General features: G+C 35.8%; 1 protein-coding gene across 2 annotated transcripts in view; it reads right to left on the bottom strand.

The window, feature by feature from the left end:
* Nucleotides 1-14,165, bottom strand: part of LOC149085231 (glutamate receptor 1-like) — a 113,761-nt gene extending 99,596 nt beyond the window's left edge. Inside the window, exon 1 of one of the 2 annotated variants that reach the window (XM_089233113.1) lies at nucleotides 13,856-14,165. In XM_089233113.1, the coding sequence (XP_089089239.1) occupies nucleotides 13,856-14,045 (190 nt within the window). In that variant the 5' untranslated portion in view covers nucleotides 14,046-14,165. The remainder of the gene's footprint in view (nucleotides 1-13,855) is intronic. The other variant, XM_089233112.1, reaches the window with a different exon arrangement.
* Nucleotides 14,166-15,885: the final 1,720 nt, after the last annotated feature.

Here is a 15,885-nt window from a genome sequence, read left to right as displayed (position 1 = left end):
AATTGTCTGTTATATTCCTAGTCATAGATCACTCCTAGTGAATAGAATGAAAAATAAAATAACCTAACATTTTCTGTGATGCAAAACTCATCAGAGAGGCAAGTATGTGTGTAGTTAACCAGATTTCAATTACACTATGAATGCATTATTTAGAAGAGAGAAAGAGAGGGGGGGGGAGAAGGGAAATAAATGTATTTATTTTGTCTTTTAAAAATAGGGTATAGAATCCCTCATGTTTCGTTACATTTCAGGCGAAAGCGAACACACAGGGTGTTTCAAAAGATGGTCTAATTTCTGAAAGGTAGTAGAATGCATTGAAATATATATAATGTACTTTCTCTCTTACAAATAAAATATTTGGTGGAAAATAGGACACAAAGGTGTCAGAGTGCCCTTGAGTATAAAGCCAAGTAGGTGAATCATATTTTATTTTCGACTACGCATTTTGCGGCCGCAGGGTCGATGTGCCAAAGAGTGGACTAAGTGGGAAAGTGGGAGTGGAAAAGTTGTACAATGACCTTAGAAGTTGTATTTTATCGCACAGAAACATTATTTTTCGTATTATTCGGACTCATTAGGCAATTATATGATAATTGACAAAATGATTTGCCTGTTGCAACAACTATAAAACAAAAGCGGCAGAATTGCAACGACAACATCTCATGGCCTTTTTTGCTGGTAAATCAGGTATTTGCGCCAAACGTAACATATTCTTGACTGCTCCAGCTAGGATGGGGCAGAGGGGGGAGGAGGACATAGGTGACCGAACCCTGAGGATATTCAAGTCACTTGAGCCCCGAAGAATTTCTATGAAGCACGCCCTCAACAATTCATGGACATATGAAGGAATGCACGTAATCACCCCCCCCCCCCCACCATCTCGTGCTTTATTGAATCCCTTATATGCCAGATGTCTGGCATTCCTAATAACCCTTCATTGTTTTGCCTAAAAAGAGCCCCCTGAGTAGAAAGGTGGGGCGTCACTTGGTACTTGTAGAGCAACTCACATTCCAAAATTTTGAAATCAATACGCAGTATAAAAATTTTTAAAATATAAACCTAATATTTTTTTCCTGGGGTTGGGGCACCATATTCTCGAAAACTTACATATGATAATATTAGAAAACCAGCAACCCTAGTTCTTATGGGGCATGCTTTAATCTAAAAATAGATCCACATTTACAGTTGTATCGTGTATTTTTGCAATAGCGGTTATTTTGATCGCTCCAGTAGTTCTAAGAGGAAACTCCGACAGAGTTCCAGTGTTAAAGCACCATTTCCGTAGATATACACTGGTGTAAGAAATTAAGAGAATTTGCAGACTTGGTCGATTATCTCTAGAACTACTGTACCGATTTTAATGAAATTCGATATGTACATACATTGATATAATACAAAACAAATAACCATTCAATAATTGTAATACACACGCATGATCGTGCGTAACACTCGTTGGAGTCGGAAGGTATGAAACAGCGGTTGCAGAATAAACAAAAGATGGGTTATTAGGGGGTATGGTCCCCTCTTACAGATATACAGGTCTCGCAGCGTGATTTCATACTTGAAATAAGACAGTTTATCATTTCCTGTGGCAATTGGTCCCACTCGTTCAGCAAACGCTGTTTTCATTCCCTGGATGGTTCCCGGAGGGGGTTTGCGAGTTGCAATTGCCCTCCCCAGAGTGTCCCAGACATGCTCTATAGGGTTAAGGTCTGGAGATCTGAATGGCCAACCCATCCGGCGAATATCCTCACTCTCTAGAAAATCGTTGAGCAGAAGAGCTCTATGTGGCCTCGCGTTATCGTCCATGAAAATGAACTCAGGGCCAACTGCACCCCTGAAAAGGCGAACATAGGGCTCCAAGACCTCATACCAGTCACAGTGCCTCTTTCAAAGACATGGAGAGGTGTGCGGCCATCCAACATGATGCCTGCCCAGACCATTAAACCTCCTCCACCATAATGGTCGATTTCGCGGACATTGAAGGGTAGGTAGCGGGTCCCTGGTTCTCTCCATATGAACGTACGGCGAGAATCGGTGCTTAGGCTGAACCGGGACTCATCAGTGAAGAGAACGGTCGCCCATTGATTCATACTCCGATCTCTATGCTCTCTTCGACATGATAAACGGATTCTCCTGTCCGTAGAAGTGAGCGGGACGCAAACAGCAGGTCTTCTTGCAAACAACCCTCTCTCATGAAGTCTTTTGGAAACAGTCACCCTTGATACACGGGCTCCTGTGGCTGCATACAAGTCACGAGAGAGCTGACAAGCTGTAGCACTCCTGTTACGCCTCGCTATAATCGACAAATGGCGATCTTCTCTGGCCGTCGTGGCTCTTAGACGACCTTGCCCAGGCTTTCTCTCGATGGATCCGGTATCCTGGAACTGTTTCCATAAGTTACACACGACGCTGGGCGTTAAATTGAACTCTCTACAAATCTGGACTTGAGATTGGCCTGCTTCTAGCCTCCCCACAATTCGCCACCTCATTCCATCATCTAAACGTTGGTGGTCACTCATTTTTACTGTTACAATTTGAAATTAACCGATTGCTGCAAAATAACACCAAGAAATTCACCGAGGTGTGCTAATGCGTCTTAACTTACGCGCGCTTATAAAGCCTGTTTCTCGGACTGGATCCGCCTACACACACGTGTACGCTGACGTATTTGACGTACAAGATTTGCATTTTTGTCTAGAAGCAGTGGTTTTACATTCAGTTCAGTTGTTTTCATGAAATTCGATAAATTATGCAAATTCTCTTAATTTATTTCACCAGTGTATGACGTCACTCTCTCCTCTATTAATACGTAGGTTTCAACAGCTGGCTGATGCGAAGATGAATTCAGGAAAGAAAATTCAATAGCCTCAGCGGGGAACGATCCCACGTCCTCTGATATGCCGGGTGAGCGCACTAGTACGCTACAAAGGCAATGGGACCTCTTGCTTTGGAGCCCGCGTGCGCTGAAAGAGACTGCATATAGCCAGTCAGACCTAACTCAGAAAGAAAGGGTCCCAAGGTATATCGTTCTCAAAAAATTTACAAAAAAATTGAGAACATTCATCTCACTCAGAAACACATAAAATAAAATTAGCGGTGGAATACAATTATTAAAGCCACAAAAATGCTGGCTACTCATCGCCTCTCGCGCTTCTTGGCAATATATATGAAAACTTTCCACTTTCTTTCCGCCAGCTTCTCTGTCTAGAAACTAATACTGTATTTATATTTGTTTTCTTTTCCTTTGCCCTTGCTGTACTTGTTCGTGTGTTGTTTGAATAATGACTCTATATAGGGTGGCGGGATATTTCAATTCATTCTTTAAATAAAAACCTGTAAACCATAATTGGTGATACCGGGGTTCCAATGGATAGTAATAACCCATCAAACCCACTTCCTCGTTACTCAGCCGATTCAATAGCGGTAGCGCGCTTTGCATTCGCATCTATAGGCATTCAAAATATTTAATACATTTTTATTAACCCATAATAATTCCTCCAGAACATTTTTTTAAACATTTTTGTGCACATTTAAAAGAGTGGAATCAGTTGTAGTTTTTTCAATTTTTTTTGAAGATGGCACCTTGGGACTTTTTCCTTGTCCGGCCCAAGTTCTTGATTGCTGATACTGCCACCACATGGCGAATTATCCGTATATGACGTCACTCTGCGTTACTAATACGAAGGTTCCTTTAGCTGGATGATACGATGATGAATTCAGGAAAGGAAATTCAACTGCTTCTAAGGAAAGAGGTTCCGTTGCCTTTGGTAGCGTAGTGGTCTAGCTCGCTCACCGGCTAGTGAGGGGACGTGGGTTAGTTTTTCCGAAGAAGCGGTTGAATTTTCTTTCCTGAATTAATTTTCGCATCAGCCAGATGCTGAAACCTTCGTAAAGCGCTATTTATTAGCAAAAATATTCATCATTACCAGTTTTTAATCATTGTAGAACACTTGAAACTTAACGGAATTATTCTTATCTTTTAATTTAAAATTCTAAATTCTGAAAACTCTCTTTTTTATAAGTCTCTCATCGGCGTTTTAACTTTCTAGACATTTTTCACGTCGCAATGATTTTTACGTTCAATTTTCATAAATTGCTATCCTTGCACAAAATGTGACGATAAAATTATTTTTTACGATTTAACTCAAGTATCATTTTTATTTTCGCGTGTTATAAAAATAGCAGTGACATCAGTTTTACAATTTTCCGCGCCTCCACAATCTCCAGGTTAATAAACATTCATCCTTTCTAAGTATATTAACTGAGATAGTTCATTAATGTATGAGAGTTTGCATTGTATGCCGTAATGATGCTCTAAAGTGACGAGTTATGCAATTTTAGAGATAATTGTAGAGCTTGTATTTCTCATGAAATACTTAAATAAGCCTTTTCGTATATTTAACATAATATACAGAAACTATGTATACATGCGAATTTAAATCTTATAATAAATTAAGTCGTACAAATATTCTGTGAAATATACACTGAACGCGTTATTGATCAGAGTCTGGCGACGTTTTGAATTTACGATATAATTTGTTTTAAAATGTTATCAATTTATAATAATCATTTCCCCTCGCCTCGATAAATCGTTTTCTCAACCACCAGAATCAATCAATTTCAATTATGTGTCAGTCAATCAGCCTTGAATAACTTTTTCTCTCAACCATTGGGGAGCGATAAGGTATCAGAAAATCCATGATTAAGTATTAAACTAATTTTTTCATCAAAACAATGGTTATGGACTACAGATGAATTACATTAATTACCTTGTAAGTGACTTGGTGCCTGCGTGGTTAGCAAACCAGCGCTAGGATCAACAGATCCGAGTCCAAACCAAGGCTGGGGCATGGACAGGCTGGTTATTTAATTTACCATACACAAACTATACAATTTAAATTTTACAATAAATCGGGTAGTACAAATATTCCACGACGTACAAATATACACTGAACGTTGCAAATTCGATTGCAGCGAGAGGGTTTGAATTCATGATACTAATTAATTAAAAAAATATCATCGATTTATAATAATTATTTCCTAACACTCTCGCCTTGATAAGTCGTTTTCGCAACTATCAGAATCAATTACAGTTAAACCTCGCTATAACGATACTCGATATAACGATAAATCGCTCTACATCTATATTTTTTCGAATTTTATTTGGAATTGTCTATGCAATGTTGTATAGTAAGTGTGTAAACTCCTCTCGATATAACGATATCCTTTACTACGAGGGCACCAGCATTAAGATCAACAGACTTGAGTTTGAATCACAGCTCTCTGGAATGTCCTCATTAATCCTTTCTGGTTCTCTAAACGCCAAGTCCTAGTCTTAAAGCCACGACGGCAAAATATGAGCGTTGTAGGCCTTATGGAATTTGAATTCCAGTTTATAATGGAGAGATTTGTGAAATACAATGCAATTCCTTAATAAGAGCGCACAATCACGAAGGAAAATAGACATTACGTTTGACTTGTTATTGTAAGATAATTTAATTTTTTACTCCTTTTAGTTATAAATTTTAGAAAATTACAATACACTATATTCGGAATTAAGTATAATGGAAAGACACTGCTGTTGCATGCTTGAGGTAAACAGAAAATTTGTAGCTCGTAATAATAAAGATTATAATAAAATCTCAGATAGCGTATCTAAAGAGTTTTATTTCGATTCATAATAACATTTCTTAGCAATAATGTTTCAGAAAATAACAGAATATTATCTCGTAAATTTATAGAGCTATGCGGTCATATACAGTAAAAGTTCTTTACTAAGACAGTTCACAATCACGAGGGAAATTGTCGTTGTAACGGATTTCTCGTTACATGCGAATTAATGCTTTATCTGCATTAAAACGCGTTTTAGATCATTTTGTTCTAATATTAACGAATGAACTTTTTTTTAAATCATTTCGTTCTAGTATTAGCGAATTAGCTTTTACCCACTTTGAACCTCTCATGACCCCACCTTGTGGGAAGAATTTTCAGAAATTCCATCTTAGTGACAGAAATCCCGTTTACATTATAAAATATATTAGTGTCAGTGGTGATTCCATATAATCTTTGATCCCCCCCCCCACAGGGAATTTGAATTTTGAGAAATCTTTTCTCAGCGAGTCTTTACATTACAATACAAAAATGCTGACCAAATTTCATATTTATAGCCTCGGCGGTTTCGGATCGGCGTGATTTCTCCATGTAACCCCCCCCTCCCACTGATCCACTTACCATCCCCTTAAGGGTTGAATTTCGGAAAAAACCCTTTTCTCAGTTAGTCTTTACGTCATGAAAAAAAAACTACGGACCAAGTTTCATGAATGCTACGTGATCTCATGAAACAAAACATCTGTCCGAATTTCATGAATAAAGCTTCAGCAGTTTTGGCTCTGCGTGGTTTCTCAATGTTACTTTGAACCCTCTTATGTTCCTCTTAGGTATAGAATTTCGATAAACCCCTTCTTAGTAAGTCTTTATGTCATGAAACAAAACTATTGACCAAATTTAACATTTATAGCTTCAGCGGTTTTGGCTTGGTAATGATGAATCAGTCAGTCGGGACATGTTATTTTATATACAGGGTGTCTAGTAAGTGCTAGTGCGTCCTTTATCTCATCAACCGTCCGTCGTAGAGGTATGATTCCAATTTAAAAAAAATGCTCAAAACGCTTTCAAAAACTTCTAATTGAAAAGTTGTTGTCCTGTCTCTCCTGATGCCAACAAAAAAAATTGCATGTTTCTAAGTGCAATACTCACAGAGATATTCGAATTCGAAAAATGTAGGAAATTTGGGAAAGAACAGTGTTGAAAGCGGAAAAATCGTTTTATCCGCATTTTTTACGCTGTTTGTTTTTTTCCCTCCATTTTAGGAATTCGAATATCTTTGTGAACATGGATTTTTTTTGTTGGCATCAGGAGAGACAGGACAACAACTTTTCAATTGGAAGTTAGCGCACATGGGCAACGTATAAAAATTCAGATTTTTTTATTTTGTGACACACTATATTTTCACTCTCAAAACTGGCACAGGGTAATTTTTGAATGCCTGTTGAGCATTTTTTAAACTGGAATCATACCTTTACGACGGACGGTTGATGAGATAAAGGTCATTCCAGCACGCACGGGACACCCTGTATAAAAATGAACAAAACTTCAATCCTGAAAAAGTTTTATTGTCTCACTCTGAAAGTGATTTTCAAGCCGAATAACCAAAAAATATTAAAAATCAAAATTCTCAATCATTATGTCCCTGCTCACTTCTATGGCTGAATAGAGATTCGTTGGGACATTTTTCTGCTAATCGGAAAGTTTTTCAGCACAATTTGTTTAGCCATTCAGGAACTATCTTAAACTAAGTTCAGGTTAAATAAGTGTCAGTGACCGTGGTGCCTTAGTCACTGGTAGAGGCAAAAGTCGAATAAAATTATCACAATCCCTTGTGTATAGAGGAGAAACCTGAAAAAGTGGAAAACGAGGGTAAGAAAGGTAACTTTTGTGTGTCTGTTCTTTGTAAGAAGTGCCCGAAAGTAATATGTATAACATGCACATGCAGTAAGTGTAATTCTTGGTTTGAATATCCAAGGGATTGAAGTAGCGTTTTCGAGAAAATGTTTTAACATTATGACCGTTTATATTTTGTGCTGTATCTTTAACACTAGCTCTTTGACAATCACTTACAAATCAGACGTTGTAGTAAGATTCCCGTTATAAACCGTACTAGGACTTTTACTGTATAAGCAAGAAAAAATATCAAAAGACTTCATTTCTTCAAAAAAAAATTGCAAATTATAAAGAGGATTATTTTTTGTCTTACAAAAACACTATGTAAAAATAAAGTTTTGATACTCAGAAGAGAACTTCGAAAAAAATGAGATGGACCCGGCATTCGATAGAAATATTCGCGACAGAATAGAACAAGCAGAGTTAAGATATGACCAAGTTTCTTATATGTACAGTATATGCAAGTCCGTAAATTATCGATCGAGATACGTCCGTACAGTAAAATAAGCAAAAAGAAAGAAAATAACGCCATTTTTGCCTGTGTTAGATAAAGTACCCAAAAATCTTTTTTGTGAGCCCAGGTTTGAATTTCAATCTCGTGTATTACTAAAAAGTTGGCATTGCACCATGCTTTGCGAAACATTAAATAAATGGTGTTCTACTCGTACATTTCTACTATAAAAATGTGTTCTAAAATATAAAGAAAATGTTATATCATTTGAAGGTAATTTTCAAGAAGGCTTATATCTATCTGAAAAAAAAGAGATGAAATTTATTTTCATTCAATTTCCTTAAAAGCTTTTTTCATATGAATTATTTAAATATTCTAGTAATAGGATTAGATTATCTTATTATGTGTACATCAATTCGTGTGTCATGACGAGTTTATATTTTTCGATTTCATATCGTTTTCAGTTTCGTGTTATTTTAGTTTTCGTATTATTAATGTCTGGCGAAATAATTATTTAAGGGAGATATTTTTTCGCAGCAATGAAATTACCGTATATACTCGTGTATAAGCCGAGTTTTTTTGTTGAAAAACTCGTTCCTCAAGTGGGGGTCGGCTTATACTCGGGTCAGTTTTTGATGAGAAAATATCGACTCCCACAATCAGTAGTCATTTTTGTAGCAGTGTTCGAGAAACCGGCATTATTGGTATGGGATATGTTCAAAACCCCGATAATGTCAAAGACGAGGCAAAGAAATCGAAAACACCATTGGCTTTGATACCAGGTGGGCTAACGTCGATTGTAAAGCCATCAACAAGTCTTTCATAGACTGAGGAATTTGTGGATCGAATGGATGAGTTCCGATGATAAAGAAGCTACAGAAAGTGGTGTCTTGAAGAAACCTGACATTGGGTACATGAGGCGTGGAATTCTGCTTACACCGAAATTATCATCCGATCCTTTGCATTATCATCCATAATTATCATCCGGAGTGTTGCATCAGCAATGTGATGGACGGAACTGAAGATGATATCCTCTTTGAAAGTGACAATGGCGATGACAGCCCAGATGAAGATGAAAACGAAGATGCCGCACCCCCTATGATGATCTGATGGATTACCATGAGCTTGGAGACTCAGAAGAAACGAACTAAAAAGTTTGAATCGTTTTCTATTGTAAATTACCGTAAGCCATTAATTTTGTATGAAAATATAAGAATTTTTTTCTCTGAAATGCACGGATTTTTTGGGGTCGCTTATACACGGGTTTTCAATTTATTGCGGTTTTGGTGATCCTGAAGTGTGGGGGTCGGTTTATATACGAGTCGGCTTTTACACGAGTATATACGGTAATTCATATTTTTTGTAGATGAAATAAAACCGAATCAACAGTTTGAATGTTATGTATAGTGGCCATGTGTGACAGAAAGCAGAGAATCGTGATTGACCTCTTGTTACACAGACATCATTCATTACAGTCGAACCTCGTTAAGACGAAGTCGAAAAACACCAAAAATATTTCGTATTAACTGAATTTTGTACAGCATTAACCAACCGAAAAAAAATTTGATTATGTCCAATGTGGAAAATATTTATTTCTTGCTGCGCGAGTTTGTTTTATCTCTAGAAGGACGGAAGGGGTCATTTTGACCACAAACCTAATTTAACATGCGATTACACCCGAACGATTAATCTCAGATACTTGAAATTTCATATCTTTTCTCATCACGTGGAGGCTCTTAAATTCCTAAAGTATGAATGTTCGAAGTTTCTTAGTTTAGAGGTGAAATGAAGTTCTACTTAGAATAAGGGTAGCGGTAATTTTGACTGCTATAGACATATTTAACTAATACTGCATGATTCAAAACATGCTGAAATGAACAGTCTTATTGTGTGAACATTAATATTGGGAGTATAGATGTTCTATCATGGTGTTTGCTTTTCTTCTGTACCCATTTTGTACCATTCAAAGGTACACTTTTGAAAGAGCACGTCATTGTACTTTATTCAATTCATTTAGTGTTTTTACAGATATTTGCGCTTTTTCCATTGCACTCACTAGTACAATGTCGCACGACGAAAATAATCTATATTTTTCACTATTTGACCCATGGGCAACGCTACAGCTGGGAGCGGGGCGATTCCTACCGTTTTTGTACCTTCACGATACAAATTAATTATGGAGAGGCCCCGGGGACCCACTAAATATTGCAGCTTAGGGAGCCCCTGCTGGATGATGTGGAGGAACCTTCATTCTACATATATCATGCTTGCGAGAGAGCAAAAACAAAATTCTACAGTTGGTGAGCATAGAAAATCTGGGCCTTGAGCACCCCAGCACACACAAAATTGAAATCACCGATAAAGGAAATTTTTTCCAGAAATTATGAAATTTTATTGCTCTAATAACGAATGTCGTTGATGTTTCCGACAGAAATTAAATTGTTTCATTGCGTGACGCGAGCGGCATCGAAAAGCTGTGTTTTACGTATGCATTTTGCATTTTACATTCCTCAGGATGTAGCGGCTATTCATGGTTTTTTCAATCCATTCATACAATCTTTTCGCAAATTTATCAAGCGTATTATACTTCAAACCTTGTCAGTAGACTGCTAACTGAAAATGAAGCCACAAATTAAAAGAGCTCATAAACTCAGTCAATCCTCTCTTTAAAGTAACAAAACAAGGGATTCGTTTTTGTCATAACAAGCTCTGTTGTCCAAAAAAAAGTTCACGAAGAACGGTTTCGTTCCAAAATAAGTGAAAGAGACTGAATAGATACTACTGTTTTTTAAGAAGTTTTGGTGAAGAAATAAAATTATGTTGATTTTTCCTTATTATTGTCGTTCTAGGAAGTTCGAAAATCTCGTCGTTTTAGTGTTAACGAGGTTTGGCTAGTATCTGTCGACTGAATTCTGGCAACAGTTACTATCGGCAACAGCAAGTACCCAGAGTACTTCACAAACAATCTGTCTTTATATTAGGTAACCTCTGGAGTAATTCATTGTACAAACGTAAATACTTTTACCAATTCAACAAGTTTTAAATGTCTAGAAATGTCTTTAATGTCTCTCAGAAGTGTTCTAATTTTTTTTTAAATGGAGAGCAATTTAGAGTTTTAAACTTATTTTTTAATTTATAAAACTATTTTTTAATGTTTGAATTTTTCAAAGTTTATTCCTTTTCTGAATTAAGAAAATACCTATTGCCAGAATTAAAAAAAAATATTTATTTTATCAATTAAAAACAAAAAAATTATCTTTTGAATTAAAGTTGTTAATTAACCGAGCAAAGTTTGTTTACGCGTCATAAAAATACGTTATTGATTGTTCAAATTACTAACATTTATGTACTGTTTCAATCGTAAAAAATTACTAATTGTTTAAAATATTGAAATTTAAAAAATTACTAATTGTTTAAAATATTGAAATTTAAAAAAATTACCAATTGTTTAAAATATTGAAATTTAAAAAATTACTAATTGTTTAAAACATTGAAATTTGTTATTTTTAAATTTATGAAAAGTTATTGTATGAATTATTAAAATTTATTTATCCAATATAGAAAAGAAAAACCATTTTGCATATTCAATACAAACGATAACATTCAAAATTGATGTTTAGTAATATATTTGATATTTGTTTCTAAGTAGTGTATATAAAGTGGAGGACACTCGTTAATCGGCACATATTAGACCAGGGTGTACTGGATTACCGAAATTGCTGTGGATCACTAGAAAGATGTTTGTGGAAAAAACCGTTGAATCTTATAAACTGCTGGACATACAATAACATGTTTTCCTCTTCTATGGGGCTCGAAGAAAACCCGTCTAAAGAAGGCGGGATTACTGCATGGGCCGAACTAGCACACGTCCCGATTATCGACAGAGTCTACTGTATAATGCTTTTTATTTGGTTATACTTCATCACAAATTAAAATGCCATTTAAGAAAGTAAAATTTTTAATAAAGCTACATGTTTTAAAAATGAGCAAGTACCAGCGAAACAAGAACTTTAGACTAAGAAAATGAATTTCATAAGCCTGGAATTAAAATGCGTGTCATCACAATTATACATAAAGTAAAAGAAAAGCGCAACCACAAATTTTAATGAAAGAACGCATTTCTACTGCATCTTCTTGAATTCATAGTGACCTCGGGACATCAATGCATTCTAAAACCTCATATCTGGTTCTGAAGTAATGCGAAGGTTGCTTTCAGTTCATCTTGTGAGTAAGCAACCTCAACAAGTTCATGGGACTCTAATTATCTTGAGTAATCATAAAATTTATAATAAACTGAATTCATGAATTAATTAGGTTTTATTTGAACAACTTTATCCGTGAACTTCGAGGATAAGGCAACAGATGTCAGACCAGAAAAGCATTTGTAGATTCTCATTATAGCGTGGTTTCATCTCTCGTGCAACAGGCAGAACTTAGAGAAGAAATTACGTCACACATTTCTTAAGTAAATGACCATTGTTGCTCTTGAATTATCAATCCAGAAAAAGAGGAAAATGCTTCTAGTCACGAACTTTCTTACGTAAAAATAAGACATTTGATGGGGGCGTCATGCATTTACTTTATGAAAGAAATTCCGGAATAGATGGCAGGTAATAATACCATGAGAATATTTTGTATCTGAAATATTTTCTCATAAAATTTTTAACTAGTTGAGATACTAGACAGTACATGACAGTACAAAAGCAAGGAGTTGATAAGCTATATAATTCTTGCATTGATAAATGAACCAATCAAATATTCATGGATTCTTCATCTGCTGTGATTTATTATCGAGTTTCAAATCGAATAAAGCGAATCAAAAGCGATGAGATGACCAAAATTCATAGTGGAATAATGATAATTGATTGTGTGTGTATTCAAATTCCTATTGGTATGTTCAGTATTTCTTCATTAGTCACTGCAAAATGGATGAACGCATAAGGAAATCCCTAAGGCGTTTGGCAAAAGTTACGATCCTATCGATAAATGCAACAAGCTTTATCTGTTTATCAATATTCGGAGTCGAGAATAACTAATAGCATGGATGTTGGTAGTTATTCGGGACGTACTACAGGCTGTATAAGATCTCTAGTGAGCATTCGTGATGAAAATGTTTAAAAAGTGGCCGGAAAATAAGAACGTGTTTCTTAAAATAAGACCAGTTGACTTGTTAAGTTTGTTTCTTTGCACTATGGGTTATTATACAGCAAACTTAGCTCACAGGCTGAGATAACGTTCTTGTTTTCATTTAAAAACTTTCTAACAAATCAGTTTCATCTTTGTTGTACTCATTACCTATTCGAAAAAAAAAACACTAGTAAATTTGTACAAAACTATAATTTTTTAAACTTGGTGAAGGCTGATATTTCCATTTTTACGCATGATTGTTATCAATGTTTTTTCATCGGAATTAAATCATGTTTTGATGTTGATGAATTCTACAAAAAATTGCTATATGAGAAACAAAGAGAGAAAAACTTGTTAACATTTATTTCTCGGTTTCAGATAACAATGAAAAATAATTGAAAATTTTTTTTACTAAATTTTTAAACTCTTTCTCTCTCTATATTTCTACACATTATTTTTTTAAATTATATTTCGATTCAAATGATATTGTGTCTGTGTATAGAGAAATATACTGTCTTCAAGCACAAAACTTTTCCTGAGAAAAAGTATCAATTAAATTAAAATTAGAAGCACAATATTTAAAATACACGTTAACTTTTCTTAATTGTGCGAATGATTTATGCTTGGTAGAAGTTAGATAAGAATGACACTACTTGAAATAGACATCACAACAGGTGGGATATTTTCGTTTCGCATACACGTTTGAGAACACGAACTTACACCGGTCGGGAATGCATTAATGTTATCATACACGGAAAAGTAAACACAACTCACCGATAGGTATCTTTTCTGGCACGGGTTTTACTAAAGCGAGTATGCACGTGAAACAGATGAGTTTCCAAACAAGGAGTGTCCCTTTCATGACCCCGCCTCTGAAACAAACGGCAGCAACTAGAGTTCCACATATCAGATCAGTCCAGTTGAGAATAGGTGCCCCATGCCAGCGTCCACAGCCGGAATTCATAAAGAAAACCGGGGAGCCCAAGTGAAAGACCGAGATATAGAAAGTCAACAGCGCATCGCTCTGGCTGTGATTGCTTTGCCGCCTCTGCCCTCGCGAAAATTCCCATCGTGAAACAGGTTACCCCTTTTCTCTTGCCTTTCGCACCACCATCCGTGCGATTCAGCCATCATACACACACAAGAGCAAGCGCCTGCGCGATGCCAAGATTCTTGGTGGCCGAGTGGATGTGGAGAGATATTGAGAAACACACACACAGACCGGCATTCATCACTGAGACTTCAGGCTACTACAAAGAGCCAGCAGCTGTGGGAAAGAGGTTGTTGGATGCTTTCCCTTTTCGCTCAAGTTTCTAAAGGCTTGTACAATAGTAAACTTTAAAAAGACGACTTTCATCAGACCGACGTGACCAATTCACCAAACGCAAGGTTTCTATTTCACGAAGGTATATTACCTGAAGGTAAAATCACTCGCACGAAAACGATAAAGATGAAACGCCGCACCGTATATTTTATAAGTTTCTGTGTGTCTTGAAGGAGGAGGGAAAAACACTTGATGATATCCCTAGCTATATCCTAGAGTTGTAAAAAAACGAGAGTAACGTTTCCCGTTTCTACGTAATATTAAAGAGATAGAAAGAGATAGATACGTGGCTGAATAATACTTAGCTTTATTCAGGTGTTTATGAGGCTCACTATTTATTGAAGATAAGGAAATGAAAATTTATGTGGTATTTTTTTAGTCGATAGTTAAAATTATCCGCCTTTGATATAGGGGAAACTGTTGCACATTGACAATGGTGAACCATAAAACACTAGATAATAGTTTAAATGATATTGCATTTTAGCTGATGTTTTCGGAGTGCAAGAGATTCGAAATGTATAACCATACAACTGAATGTGTGTTCTTCTCTTTGTCTATGACTCTTGACAGAGATTTTGCAACTACTATATTTTAGTAAAAAAATTTTGCGCTAGTTTTTTCTGCGTTTATTCTCAAGTCTGGTGAATTTAGTAATTATAATCTATGCAATCACTTCATAAACCATACCGAGTGTTCAATCATACCAAGCATTGTGAAAAAAATATTTTTTACAAATGGTGGAACATCGTGTACCTTGAAACAAAAAACATGAACCTCGGAGCAGTATAAAACTTGAAATTCTACTCATACGTCGGAATACCCAACTTGCATTAACTTTTAATACTTATTTTTGTCATTAAATACAACTTAATGTGTGTTTGTAGTTTTGCCCTGTTTTAAGGTACAACAGTGCATGATTCAAGTTATATCTTCAAACATTTTTGCTACTAAAAATAAATTTAGTGAAATTTTACGTAGAAATTCATTGAGAAAAAAGTTTGAAAAAGAATGTGCCAAGGTATAACAATTTCCCCTACATACTCAGTTGTAGTAGAGTAGACCATTGCTTGTTAATACAGTGGGATTTATGAGAGTGGTATTCAAATACGTAGAATTACCTTAATTTTTTGCTTACAGTCCACGGCGGCGTATTATTCGCACATGTCAAATTTTAATTCATAAATAATGAAATCTCAAATGGAAGGATTATATGTCACGTTTTTGTGGAAAAAATGGCGATTTCACTATTCACATCTATACTCCATACCTAATTCTTCGAAAAATTAATTTTTGAAAATATATGTGTTTATTTTTAAAAATCTCTCGGAAAAAAAAGTACTGGCAGCTATAGATGCAGTGGTTCGTTAATCCGTAATAAAGAATTATGTTTTTTAATGTATAATCCGTAGATTGTTTTATGCAAGAACATACGATACGTCAGTGGAAGGTTCACATGATCACTGTCGGGTCGGAGTCGACT

This window comes from Pholcus phalangioides, unplaced genomic scaffold, assembly GCF_987345545.1.
Source record: "Pholcus phalangioides strain wild (caught in Gottingen) unplaced genomic scaffold, Ppha-v1.0 ptg000007l_1, whole genome shotgun sequence".
In the NCBI taxonomy this organism is placed as follows: Eukaryota; Metazoa; Arthropoda; class Arachnida; order Araneae; family Pholcidae; genus Pholcus; species Pholcus phalangioides.
Note: the sequence above shows the minus strand (reverse complement) of the source record. Positions and strands in the feature narration are given on the sequence as shown.